General features: G+C 39.7%; 1 protein-coding gene across 1 annotated transcript in view; it reads right to left on the bottom strand.

Annotated features, from left to right (window-relative positions):
• Window positions 1–6,799, bottom strand: part of LOC137035020 (cytosolic phospholipase A2 gamma-like) — a 30,219-nt gene extending 23,420 nt beyond the window's left edge. The window contains exons 1-6 of the mRNA XM_067408265.1: window positions 6,667–6,799; window positions 5,521–5,570; window positions 5,241–5,266; window positions 4,942–5,053; window positions 4,029–4,171; window positions 3,740–3,941 (exon numbers count right to left, since the gene is read on the bottom strand). Coding sequence (XP_067264366.1) covers window positions 3,740–3,941; window positions 4,029–4,171; window positions 4,942–5,053; window positions 5,241–5,266 — 483 coding nt within the window. The 5' untranslated portion in view covers window positions 5,521–5,570; window positions 6,667–6,799. The remainder of the gene's footprint in view (window positions 1–3,739; window positions 3,942–4,028; window positions 4,172–4,941; window positions 5,054–5,240; window positions 5,267–5,520; window positions 5,571–6,666) is intronic.
• Between the last annotated feature and the right edge of the window lie 6,840 nt (window positions 6,800–13,639).

The raw sequence follows: 13,639 nt of genomic DNA on the forward strand, positions 1-13,639 counted from the left end.
ACAAGTGTCCCAGCATGCTGTGGTATTCACAGATGCTTCTGCCACCAGCTGGGGTGCCACATACATGGGCATGCAGTGTCAGGGGTTTGGATGGGACCCCATCTGCATTGGCACATCAGTTGCCTCGAGTTGCTAGCAGTACGTCTTGCTCTGAGCCACCTCAAAAGGGCCGCTACCGGGCAAGCATGTACTGGTCCGTACAGACAACACTGCGACCGTTGCGTACATCAACCGTCAAGGTGGTCTACGCTCCCATTGCATGCCGCAACTCGCCCGCCATCTCCTCCTCTGGAGTCAGAAGCGTCTGAGGTCACTTCGTGCCATTCTTGTCCCTGGTGTGCTCAACCATGTGGCCAACGAGCTATCACAAGCTAAGCTGCCAGGAGAGTAGCGACTCCACCTCCCGGTGGTCCAGCTGTTCTGGAGAGAGTTCGGAGAGACTCAAGTAGACCTGTTTGCCTCACCAGAAACCTCCCTGTGGTGACCAGGGTGGGCGAGAGCCGTGAGGGAACGGCGCAAGGCCGGTGACGCAAGTGATAACAAGCATCACCTGGGAGGCGCACCGGCCTTGAGTCTCTCACGGAGGAGCTCCGGGAGCATAAAAGGAGGAGCGACGACCGTGGGGAACGAGAGAGGACCAGGCCTGGACTTTATGTTATGGTTTATTATGTTTGTGTGGCATTACTTTTGTTTTGTTTGTTTATTTTGAGATTAAACTTTTGTTGAATGTTCGCCGGTTCCCGCCTCCTTCTTCCCATATTTACGAACTGTGTTACACTCCCTTTGCCCGTTGTTTTACTCCCTGTCCGAGGGAACACTCGGGACAGACGCACTGGCACTCAGCTGGCCCCGGGGCCTTCGCAAATATGCGTTTCCCCCAGTGAGCCTACTTGCACAGACCCTGTGCAAAGTCAGGGAGGACAAGGAGCAGGTCCTCTTAGTTGCGCCCTATTGGCCCAACCAGACCTGGTTCCCAGAACTTTCACTCCTTGCGACAGCCCTCCCTGGCCCATTCCTCTGAGGAAGGACCTTTTTTGTCAGAGACGGGGCACTCTTGGAAACTGCGTCCAGACCTCTGGAAACTCCATGTCTGGTCCCCGGACGGGACGCTGAGATTCTAGGTGACTTACCCCCCGAGGTACTTAACACCATCACTTCGACATATGCACAGTCTACAAAACGTGCTTACACCTCGAAGTGGAACCTGTTCGTCGAGTGGTGTTCTTCTCACCGAGAAGACCCCCAAAGATGCTCGATCGGAGTCGTGCTTTCCTTCATGCAGCAAGGGTTGGAGCATAGGCTGTCCCCTTCCACCCTCAAAGTCCATACTGCTGCTATCTCCGCATATCAATCAAGTCTGTTGGTCAGCACGACCTGGTCGTCAGGCTCCTTGGGGGGCGAGTCGGTTAAATCCTCCTCGTCCTCCCGCCATACCCTCTTGGGACCTTGCTCTGGTGCTAAGAGCATTCCAGATTGCTCCCTTTGAGCCCTTGCAATCAGCAGACTTAAAGATTCTGTCTATGAAGACTTTGCTGCTGGGTTCATTGGCCTCCATCAAGAGGGTAGGGGACCTGCAGTCATTTTCGGTCAACGAATCATGCCTAGAATTCGGGCCGGGTGACAGCCATGTGGTACATGACTGTGTGCCCAAGGTTCCTACCACTCCCTTCAGGGACCAGGTAGTGAGCCTGCAAGTGCTGCCCTTGGAGGAGGCAGACCCAGCCCTGGCTTTGCTCTGTCCAGTTCGCGCTTTGCGACTGTACATAGATAGAACCCAAAGCCTCAGGACCTCAGTCCAGCTCTTTGTCTGTCATGGAGGCCAGCAGAAGGGAAAGGCTGTCTCCAAGCAGAGGATGGCCCACTGGATAGTGGATGCCATCGCCCTGGCTTACCAAGCTCAGGGCGTGCCCTGCCCGCTCAGGTTGCATGCTCACTCCACGAGAGGTGTCGCTGAGAGACATTTGTAGAGCTGTGGGCTGGGCGAGACCTAACACATTCGATAGATACTATAGCCTTCGTGTCGAGCCGGTTTCCTCCCGTGTTATCGCCACAGGTCAGAGGCACAGAGAGTCCCCGGCTTAGTGTCGGCTTGCTGCGCTACATGCGCTTCTTTTCTCCAGAGAGTCCCTACAAGGCAGACCCTGTCGAGTCCTCCGATATCCCTTTGGCAGGTGACGTGGCGGAGCGTCTGGCACCAGGCCTATACCCCGTTGTATCCTTGAGAACCGAGTTTAGGCTGGGTTCCATATGTGTGACCCTACGGGGATCCCATATGGTTGGTTCCACGGTTGCTCCTAAACGAAGCCCGCGTCTTTCCCTCTGGGGGAACCTACCCTTCATTGGGTTGGAGTCACCCCAGCTCTTCCATATGTAGCACAGCCCTACAGGGTTAGTCCATATGTACTTCTCCACATAACTCCTTCGGGGAAGGATGTGGCTTCCGCAGCGTTCCTTTCCCAGCGAAATGGTACGCTTTCCCAGCGTTATCCAATAGTCTCACTGAATGGTTTTTGGGGAACAGCAGTGATCGACACTCTCTGTGTTAGCCCTGTCACACCATCCTCAGGCAGGGGGTTCAGGTGGCTTACAACAGAGCGCTGGAAGGGGGCAGCTCCTGTGGTGCTTTGGCAGGGATTCCTATTCGTCTGAATGGGAATGTCTCGGTTACAAAGGTAACCCTCGTTCCCTGAGACGTACGTCCCGTCGCCACAGTCGCTGTACCCCGCTGATGCTGCCGCCTATCTGGTTCGGCTCCTCAGCGAAAACCTGAAGATGCAACGCACCTGCTGCTCATTATATACCCGCGCTGCGAGGCGAGCAGCTGATGCATATGATTGCATGCCAATGTGCATTGGCTCGTTTTAGTTACACTCGAAGTAGATTGGCCTCTCTAGCGAGATTCCTATTCGTCGGTATGTCCGACGTACGTCTCCGTTCCCTCCTTCAGGGAACGAGGGTTACCTTTGTAACCGAGACGTTTTTAAACGCTCGAGTCATGACAAAAAAGGTATTTTTCAGGCTGGATCAAGCTAATGTGCTTGCGCAGTCCTAAATGCGCAGTCTCTTGTGCCTCATTTCTGAGGCGCGCGTCTATAGAAACTGAAGCTTCTAAAGGCCACTGCAGTGACGCGATGACTTTACCAGTCGGCGATTGGCCTTTATTTAGAAGGCGGGACTTATTCCACCATATTGCACGTTGCACTTTCTCCCATTCAAAACAATACAAGTGTACAGTACAGTCTTGTATTATTCTATAGTCTTTGATTAAGACGATATGTGTATTGTGAAAAGTGCAAATTTGACTTGATTTACTTAATATTATACATATTGTTAATTAATCACATAAGTATTATTTCAACGGATTCATTATTCATAATATTGTGTTAATGTTCTCACCTATCTGTGTATTAGCCTAATTTTGTGTTATATATTCTTTATGTAGTAGCCTAGCTAGTCTAGACCTATCCCTATAAGCTCAGAGATATTTAAAATCAGTTGATATGCTTAAAAGAAAATGTCTGTTATTTGTTTTTATTTAAGTAATTTTTTTAAATTACTTTTTGGTTCCTCTAAGGGAATGCAACTGTTTTGCATATTAATGGACTCAAATGTCTATGTCAGGGCATAAATCCACAAGAAATATGAATTATCGCTTGCTTTGGTGTCACTCCTCATAGTCCTCGTGCCATGCTATAATTTTCTAGATCTGTCCCGGGTCATGAATAGGCTCTTTACAGACCTCTTTCACATATGACGTGATGACCATCACTGCCCAGAAGTCAGTCAGACTGAAGTAGTCTTTCCTAGAGTAATATTTCTTCAGTTTGGCAAGTGCTTCTTTCCAGCTGACTCCAGGACCGCTGAGTCTCTTGATGATTTTGTTTTTCACAGTGTCTAGTTTGGTGGACCAGTCTGGTTCCTGATATACGGAGGCCATACACCTTCAGAGGAACAACATATGCTGTCAATTTTGGCATTCAACCCATCTGTGTGTGTGTGTGAGTGTGTGTGTGTGTCAGTGTTCATACCAGGTGGATCCAGAGACTCCGCTCAGATAAAGGATGGAGTCCAGAAGACCTGTTTTCTGGAGCTGAACCAGGGATCCCAGCAATCCCACCATGGCTCTTTGTCCTCCTCCAGAACCCAGTAAGGCAATGTTTGGCACCTCATTCTGAAACACACACCACTCAAAGCATTATATTATCCACCTTATTTTTAAAGTAAGAGCCCAGCTAACAGGAAGCATTCTCATAACTTTAGCGAACATTCTGGCAAGGTTCTCTGAAAGTTATGAACAAACATTCCTCAATAATGTTAGCGTTTGTTCGATGTTGTCTGGTCTTTATGTTCTCAAAACGTTAGCATAAACAGGTTATTTGTACATCTTTCATGGAGCGTTATTTATTTTCTAAAATGTTTTGTTAGATGTTCGACTAACATTTTTAAATGTTACTACACAGTAAAGTCCCCAGAGTTGATCACTAAGTGATGATTGAGCATTAGTGATGAACACCTGCTGTTAACAAGCATATTCAACTTACGAAGAAAGTCTTTATTAACCCCCCCGGAGCCGTGTGGATTACATGTTTATGATGGATGGATGTGGATGGAGACACTTTCTTCAACTCATACTCATATTGTTCACTGCCATTATAAAGCTCTGATGTGTCAGGATATTTATTAAATTATCTGTGATTGTGTTCATCAGAAAGAAGAAAGTCATATACACCTAATATGGCTTGAGGGTGAGTAAATCTTGGGGTAATTTTCATTTGAAAGTGAACTAATCCTTTAATGCATCATTGTTGACTAAGAAGTGTTTCAGTGGTCGCTTGCTAAGAATGGCATAGTTCAAGAAACTGATGTGATGTGATGTTCATCGGCCACAGCACCATTCACAGGTCATCTCAGATATATGAAGTATAAAATAAGAAGCTTTACCTGACTGCACTTTATCTGAAGCTTCTTCAGGCTTTGTAGAACAGATTTTCTCCTTCCGTCTATAAACTCTGCTTCATTCTTATTCAGAGAGGGTTCGATTCGCACCTCACCGCTACAGCGACAGACAGAACAGTCCTGAATTTAACTTATTTGATATTAAGATATTGAATATTATAGATTTCAATGCAATTAAGTCTGCTGTTTATTTTGAACAGTTATTCTCAGTTAGACTTTAATTGTGTAAGTAAGAGTACAAAACATATTTTAATGCTTCCATGAATCTGAGCAGGATTACACACCTTTCCTGGGGTTTGGATGCACTCATCTATAAAACAATAGAGTCCACATGCAAGTCAGTTTCTAATATATATATATATATATATATAATATGTGTGTGTTTCAGACATCATGCAAATTTACAAATTTACATCCTTTTTATTCTAATAGAGTATGTAAAAAATGTAAGGATCAAAATAACATGTTTGTTCCAAACATACAGTTATTTATAGTATATTTAAAGAACATTACACAGATTTTAATGTATAGCAAATTACTTTAAGCTTAAAAATATATACTTACTATTCCTGTAAATCCTGAGTCTTCACCAGCAACACCACAGCACCTGTTATCTTGACATAATGACAGAAGATGCTCTTTATATGGCTCTGAAACTACACTGCAAGTCCAGACATAATCATGACGGTGAGGTTATGAATCATAAATCATTCACAGGGAACAGGAAAATTTTGACTTCCTTGTAAATAACCATGCAACCTCTCCTCTCCTCATCACACCTCACCTTTTTTTTTTTCTTTTTTTTTCAGGTTGATCTTGAATATGTTCATATAAGGCTTTTTTTTACAGAGAAAAGGCAGAAGACTTCAGACACATTATTAGGGATAGTGATGCTTGCATGTTAAATTAATAATGTTGTGTGATATTTCATTCATGTTTGTTTCTTTAACACACATTAACTTTATCATTTAGGGATATTCTAGAAAGTAATTCATAGAAGTAAGTCAGTATAATGATCCATATATACAGGCAAGCAGATGTATAAAACCATTATAAAGAACATGCTGCATTAAGACAGTGATTTTGGAGGACCAAATTCTTCTTCAAATTTTTTAAAAAGTTCTTTACACAGAGAGAAAAAAATTGTTATTTTAAGAACAGGTCAAAAAACATCCTTTTGGAACCTTTATTTTTAAGAGTATAATGTAAAAATATTGTCTTCGCAGTAGATAGTGTTTTTGACATGAGAAATTTGTTTTGGCTGTATGTTGTTTTAGAACATTATTTTGAGCATTTGAGATCCAAGTTTGATCTGGTCTGGCTGGTTTTATTTTACTTTTTAAACTTTTTTTAATTCAACAATCTGACAAGGGTCTTCTTTAGAATTAAACCAAACATCACACACATGCATCGTGCTGCTCATGTTACGCCCTCATGTCCCCATCCAATTTTCATCTCTTTCAACCACAAATGATGTTAAAACAAAATTACTTTGTATATTAAATAGAATATTGAAACAAAATGAAATATGGACCTATGACCAGAACTATGACCGTATTAACTTTGTCTCAATGTTAATGTCTGCCGGATAGATACACGTTACACTCACGTTGTTAGTCGGTGTGACTTTTTATAGTACACCTTTTAACCCTAGGATTATTCAGGTAGGGTAAGGTTGGTCAAATCAAGCCTAAACTATAAAGTACTCACCCGCCGGCAGGTGAAGTCCTTCAGGGGTGATTTAGTCTTGTGGTTGTTTTTTATTGAGGCTTAGTTTGTAGTCATAAGTAAAGTCTCATGGAAGGCAATCATAACAAAATACTTCTATTGATTACAATACAAAGCAGTTGCAAAATAAAACAAAATAAAACTTAAATCAGCGTAAGCTAAAAAGCTCTATAAGCTTTTATCCAGCAATATTGGAGATGCAGTTTAGCATCCCTGGTTAGGGCATCAGGTGTTGTTCAACACTTAATGCAGGCAGCATCTGAGGAGGCCTTTTACTCCTCAGACTTTTATACTACTTTTTGAGAAATTGCAACTTCATCGATTGATCAACGCCTTGTATAATCTAATCTTTCAGTTGTAGGCGTATCAGTCTCTGTATCTCTTGCTTACTAAGCCTGATGTCCTTCCTCTTGGCTTACGCTGTTGTCTTCTTCAGGCACTCTTCCTTTTCTTCACTGAAATCTTCATCTGGATCACCATCCTTATTGTTAAACTTTGTGGTTGGTTACAAACATCATACTCAAAAACCTAACCTTCACAACTGTTGCTTAGTCATCTTATCGTATAACAAACAAAGGAAGTATTCCAGTTACTTAATTTCATAATCATTCAAGCATATATGGCCTTAACTTAAAAGCAAAAAAGCAAGCAAATAACAGCACTGGGTAATTAGCAATATCAATCTCAATATCCAAAACAACGTGTTCAGTATCAGCCAATACTGAGCCGGTGTTCTGATATAGACTACATCGACAGCACAGGAGACTGACAGGGAAGAGAAGAAATTACTGAATAAAGTCATCAGATGGACTATTTCATCAATGTCTTTACTAGGCCTTGAAATTTGTTATGACATTGCTGTCTATAGGGAGGTCAGAAACCTCTCGGATTTCATATAAAATATATTAATTTGTGTTCCAAAGATGAATGAAGGTTTTACGGGTTTGGAACGACATGAGGGTGAGTAATTAATGACAGAAAATTTCATTTTTGGGTGAACTAACGCATGCAGTGGCTCAAAGGGTGCTCTCTGTAAGGCATTAAGCACCACTGAGAGGTTCCAAGAGGGGATGAGGCATAACCAAGGAGAATTTAGCCTCCTGGTGCCTCTCAGGAACCTGATGATCAGGTCGAGCTTTCCCACAGACCTACCGTCTATTGCATTGTGATGTGTTGCAATAACAGCAACATACACTTTCAAAGTGGGAGAAAACAGGCTTTGCTCCAACCTTTTCTGAAGAAAGGAAAGCACAGAACTGATCAGGCATTTCCGGGGTCTTCCCGGCGGGAAGAACACCAATCAGTCTACAGACTAATAACTTGATTATAAATCACTCATAAGATATACATTGAAGTGTTGAAGAAACACCTGTAAACTCATTCACATAGCCACAAATAATAGTGCATATATAAAATATTAATACATATAATATTCATTTTCTATATAATGATTTTATTTGCTTGTACACTTTGATCTTTAATTCATAAAATTAGCAAAAATCTACATTACATTACATAACATTACATTTTTAGCACACCTGGGTGAGGCATGACTTCCTGTTAATTATCCAGGCATGACTTCCTGTTCCACAGAATAAACATGAGAAACACAAAAGCCAAATTCCCGTAATCATTCACAACAATGAGTAAAACCAAAGAATATAGTTCTGAAGTGCATCAAAAGATTGTTGAGCTTCACAAAATAGAAAGTGTCTGTAAGAAAAAAGATAAAGCATTGAAAATAATTAAGTTCCAATCAACTAATGATGTTACAAATCTGCCTGGAAGAGGACGTGTGTCTAAATCGTCCTAGTGCGCAGAGAGGAGGAAAGTTTGAGTGGACAAAGACTCTCCAAGGATCACAGCTGGAGAATTGCAGAGATTAGTTGAATCTTGAGCCAAACAGCACCTACATCCCCACAAGTTGTTTGGGAGGGTTTCAAGAAAAATCCTCTGCTCTCATCCAGAAACTATCTCCAGCACATTCAGTTGTCAGACAAGACTGGAACTTCAAATGGGACCGGCTTCTATAGTCAGATGAAAAAAAGAGCTTTTTGGCAGCAAACCCACCAGATGGGTTTGGTGCACACATGGATAAAAAGTACCCCATACCCACGGTTAAATATACTGCTGGATCTTTAATGTTGTGGGAATATTTTTCTGCTGGAGGTCCTGGACATCTTGTTCAGATACATGGCATCACGGTTTCTATCAAATACCAACAGATAAAAAATCAAAACCTGACCGCTTCTGCTAGAGATCCAATAATGGGCTGTTGTTGGATCTTCCATCAGGACAATGATCCAAAACAAACCTCAAAACCAAGCACAGTGTCACTGAGCATAAAATGAAGCTTCTGCCATGACCATCCCTGTCCCCTGAACTGAACCCTAAAGAAAATGAGTGGAATGAACTGAAGAGCATCAGGCATTATAGAAGAAGACTCAGAGCTGTTATTTTGGCAAAAGGAGGTTGCAGAAAGTATTGAATAAAAGGGTGGCAATCATTTTTTGCCCCCCACTTTCAATTCCTTTCCTTCAATGAAAGGTTAGATTTTTGCTAATTTATGAATTAAAGATCAAAAGAATAAACAATGCAGCTTTATTTTTACAGTCACCTTTGATCATATTTATCAAGGGTGCCAACAATTTTGGTGTAATTTTGTTTGGTTCTGCTGTATGACTGTGATGCCACTTACTTTCTTCCCTTACGGTTAGAATTTTCTTTAAATGGGCGTGTCATTGAGATTGTGAAATAAAAGCATTACATTCTTGGAAATCTGACAACAGATTTTACCAGGGGCTGATGTCCTTCCTCTTGGCTTACGCTATTGTCTTCTAGCACTCTTCCTTTTCTTCACTGAAATCTTCATCTGGATCACCATCCTTATTGTTAAACTTTGTGATTGGTTACAAACATCAAACTCAAAAACCTAACCTTCACAACTGTTGCTTAGTCATCTTATTCCAGGAAACATGTCGTTCAACCCGGAAACCGTAGCAAAACGTTGCGCACCGGTTTGAGCTTGAACGTGCCCCTGGCTCCGAAAATTCTTCAAAAAGAACACAAAGAATGGCCTTCTCAGCTGCCATAGTTGCAACTCTTGCGTCATCACCACCGTTTCCGTTTAAAAAACGTTTTGCAACATTTTGTCGGGGCTGAACGCAGCCCAAGCTATAATTCACACACACACACACACACACACACACACACACACACACACACACACACACACACACACACACACACACAAATCTCTACTTGAAATAAATACAATAAACATTGACCTTAACCTTGTTTTATTTCAGCTAGTTGCAATGTAGCAACATTTCTCATTTTCATTTAGTTTAACTTGATGTACTTAAATAACGATCTAAAACTGAAATAAAAATGAACAAAAGATATACCATAACTAACAAAAATTATAAAAAACACAACACAAAAAGAACATTAAAATGGAAAACAAAAAATAAATTCACTGATTATCTCAGTGATATTAAAATAACAAAGTGTAACACATTTTGTTTCAACATCTGTAACATCCTGTCACAGTTCTCTCGTCTCCCGAACTCCATTTCCCATGATCCTCCTGTTTCCACACCTGCACTCACTTCCTCGTCATCTCCCCATCAGCACTCATCACCTGCACCTGGACTTCATCATCTGCACTCACTCCCTTCACTCCATGTCTGTTCTTAATGTTAACCTCTGTGTGTTTGGATGTTGTTTTCTCTCCTTCGTTATAACAAATACCTTTTTTTATTTGTGGATTTCCATGAACGCCTCATCTCTACAACACCACACCGTAACACATCCAGCCTTTGATATTCCCGTATTTATCTGCTGCAAATTAAAATCCCAAAATGTTTGTATAAAACATGTTTCTTCAGTAACATTTTACTGCAAGGTCTCATTAATTAATGTTAGTTAATGCTTTTAATAACAACGAGCAATACATGTCGTCTTTGTTAACATTAGTGAATAAACTGTTTATTGTTAGTTCAGGTGCATTAAATAATATTGACAGATGCAGCTTTTGATTTTAATAATGCAGTAGTAAATGTTGAGATTGAGTAAATAAGATTAATAAATGATTTAGAAGCAGTGACCATTGTGTTAACAAATGTAGTTAATGTTACAGTTTTTCCACAGTTGCTAAAATGCTAAACCCCATTATCTGAACCAAATTTTAAATACCTTAACACTCTGAGGTCTGACGGTATCGCCGGCGATACCACCGTGGTTTTTTTCTTATCAGTGTGAAAGAGACTCAAAATACTCCGTCAATGTTGCACATACAATTAAGAGTTATACACCATTTTAATCTGTGGAATATTTTCTTTCATTTGTGTACACTCAGAGTAAAAACAGAATTTTGTGCTTTTTGTAAAATAAAGAAAACTAACATGATGCGTGATTTCTCCTCTCCCTCTGAACGAACTCCAATCTGATAGTTCTCAGAAAATGAACTGTAACTTAGTGAATACTAATGACAAAAAAATTACACTTATGTCTAAAAAAACGTTAAGATGTCAGGTTTTAAATCATGTAAGTCAAATCGAAAACAAACCTTCTTTGTTTATGTAATCTGTATGAAAAGAGAGCCATGTCAGAAATCCGTGATTCAGCTCATTATCTGCTAATGCGGCCACGCCCACGGAGCCAGCGCTATTCAGACGCTAATTCAGTCAATACATGCATTTATTATCTCAATCGTGTATTTATTGTCTTGAAAAGTGTTTATCTGGATGTAAAAGTCATGGTTAGCGATCTCTAGAAGACATGCAGTTACTTCCTGTTTACTTGTCTTCTACAGATGAAGTTTAGATGAGTTTTTGTTTCTTTAGCGCCCTCCTGCTGCTGTATGTATTGGAAACTCCATTCATGGAATAGCCTCTTCTTCTTTTAGATGAATTTGTGGACTAAAATGCACAGAGCGCCCTCCGACTTCAAGGATGAATTGAAAACACCAGCGCTCATAGTAATGACAGTGAATATTAAATAAAAATAACTCCTCTGTATAGAAAATTGACATAAGCATATGAGAATCCAATATTTCTCCAAATGTGCATGCTTTTAAACTAAAAGCCTATATTCAGACTCTTTGCATCACAGAAATACATTATATTTTAAAGTATAATATAAAACCATTACTTTATATTGTAATAATATTTTTCTGTATGTTTCATATATCATAATGAGCTTGAGACATCACAGAAGGTTTTTTTTCACAGCCTACCTGACTGAAATGCCTCATTAATATGCAAGTCATTTCAGCTCATTACTATCCAATTCTTTTGTCTTCTCAGGTGAGAATGGCCCATTTTCAGTGGTGATTCACGCCTCCTTGCATACTGTGTTTCTTGGCAAAAAGTGTCTTACAAAAACTAAATCAATATATTGTTAAATATGAAGGAGTAGGCAGCATAATTTTTACATAATTTTGAAGCAAAAACTCTAGTCTACAACCTCCAATACCCTAAAGTCTTATGAACACAGATTTATTATACTTTTTTTGGCCTTATTTCAGTGACTTAAGTTTTTTGTTTTTTCAACAACCACGCATAAATGTTATTCCTTCAAAAACACAAACATGTACATACATGTTCCTCACATATTATTGTAGCCTAGTTTGTGCTGAATACAGTGTAATGACACTTTTTCCATTAATATGTTTATGAACAACTGAAAAAAGCACAAATGTCAGGGCATGTCAAAAGTTCTCCTGGCCCCAAATCAGCCTCAGACTCCAGAGGGTTAAACCTTTTTGTTGAATAAATTACTCTTTCTGTAAAACCTTGAACAAATTCAAGCACTTAGACACAATTTGTAAAACACATTCTCACTCACAAAAACATTTTACACTGTGATGCAAAATGTATATGAATATCTAAGTAAGAGACGTCCTCTGTCACAGATGAAACCTAAAATACGCAAGTACGCAAGATAATTTAATAATACTCAGTTATATATTTCTGTCCAAGCAGTGAAGATTGAGAAAATTAATAAGACCATTTCAAACATTAATTTCAATAATATTATATAACAATGGTAATATATAATATGGATTTTGTCGTGCCATTGCCTGGAGCCATTTAGCCTTAGTGACCGCACGGATCTGCTCCACCAGTTTAACTCTGATGTTTTTTCCAGCAACCTTCATGAGATCAGTAATCATATATATATATATATATATATATATATATATATATATATATATATATATATATATATATATATATATTATCTTATATAATATATAGGGTATGTGATATGTGGGTATACGGCATATACCTGCATATCACAGACTATACCACTGGGGTACTGAGTGACGTCACACACACCAGCGTTTTCAAACCACATTTTTTCACTTCAGATTTAAGGATAAAATACTCAGCAATGGTGCTGACTGATGAATTTTCACATGATTTGTCTTAAAGCATATTAAAAACACCACATAGACATATAAACAACATTAAAAACTTGATTTTCACCACGGGGGGACTGATTCAATTTGATTATTTCACAAATGGGCTGGTTTATACTGATTCTAAGGAATCAAATATATGCTTTTTTGAAAATATGATTTCTAAACTAAAATCAAATAGATGCATCTAGTTAATAAACCATGCCATTCATTCATTCATTCATTCATTCATTCATTCATTCATTCATTCATTCATTCATTCATTCATTCATTTTTTTTTTCAGTGTATTTAACTCTGTTAAGAGCATGGAAGAAATTTCTGGGTAATTAAATTATTACACTGCTTAAAACGAAACCAAAACCTAACCCTTGTGGAATTAATAAGAACCCTTTTTTAAATACTGTATTTCCAAAATACTATAGGGAAAGTAAAAATTATGGAAATGGAAACCTCTGATAATCTAATGTCATTTTGCAGAAAAAAAGCTGACTGAAAAAGAAATTAAACTGTTGTAAAATGACTGATAT

This window comes from Chanodichthys erythropterus, chromosome 13 (genome assembly GCF_024489055.1).
Source record: "Chanodichthys erythropterus isolate Z2021 chromosome 13, ASM2448905v1, whole genome shotgun sequence".
In the NCBI taxonomy this organism is placed as follows: Eukaryota; Metazoa; Chordata; class Actinopteri; order Cypriniformes; family Xenocyprididae; genus Chanodichthys; species Chanodichthys erythropterus.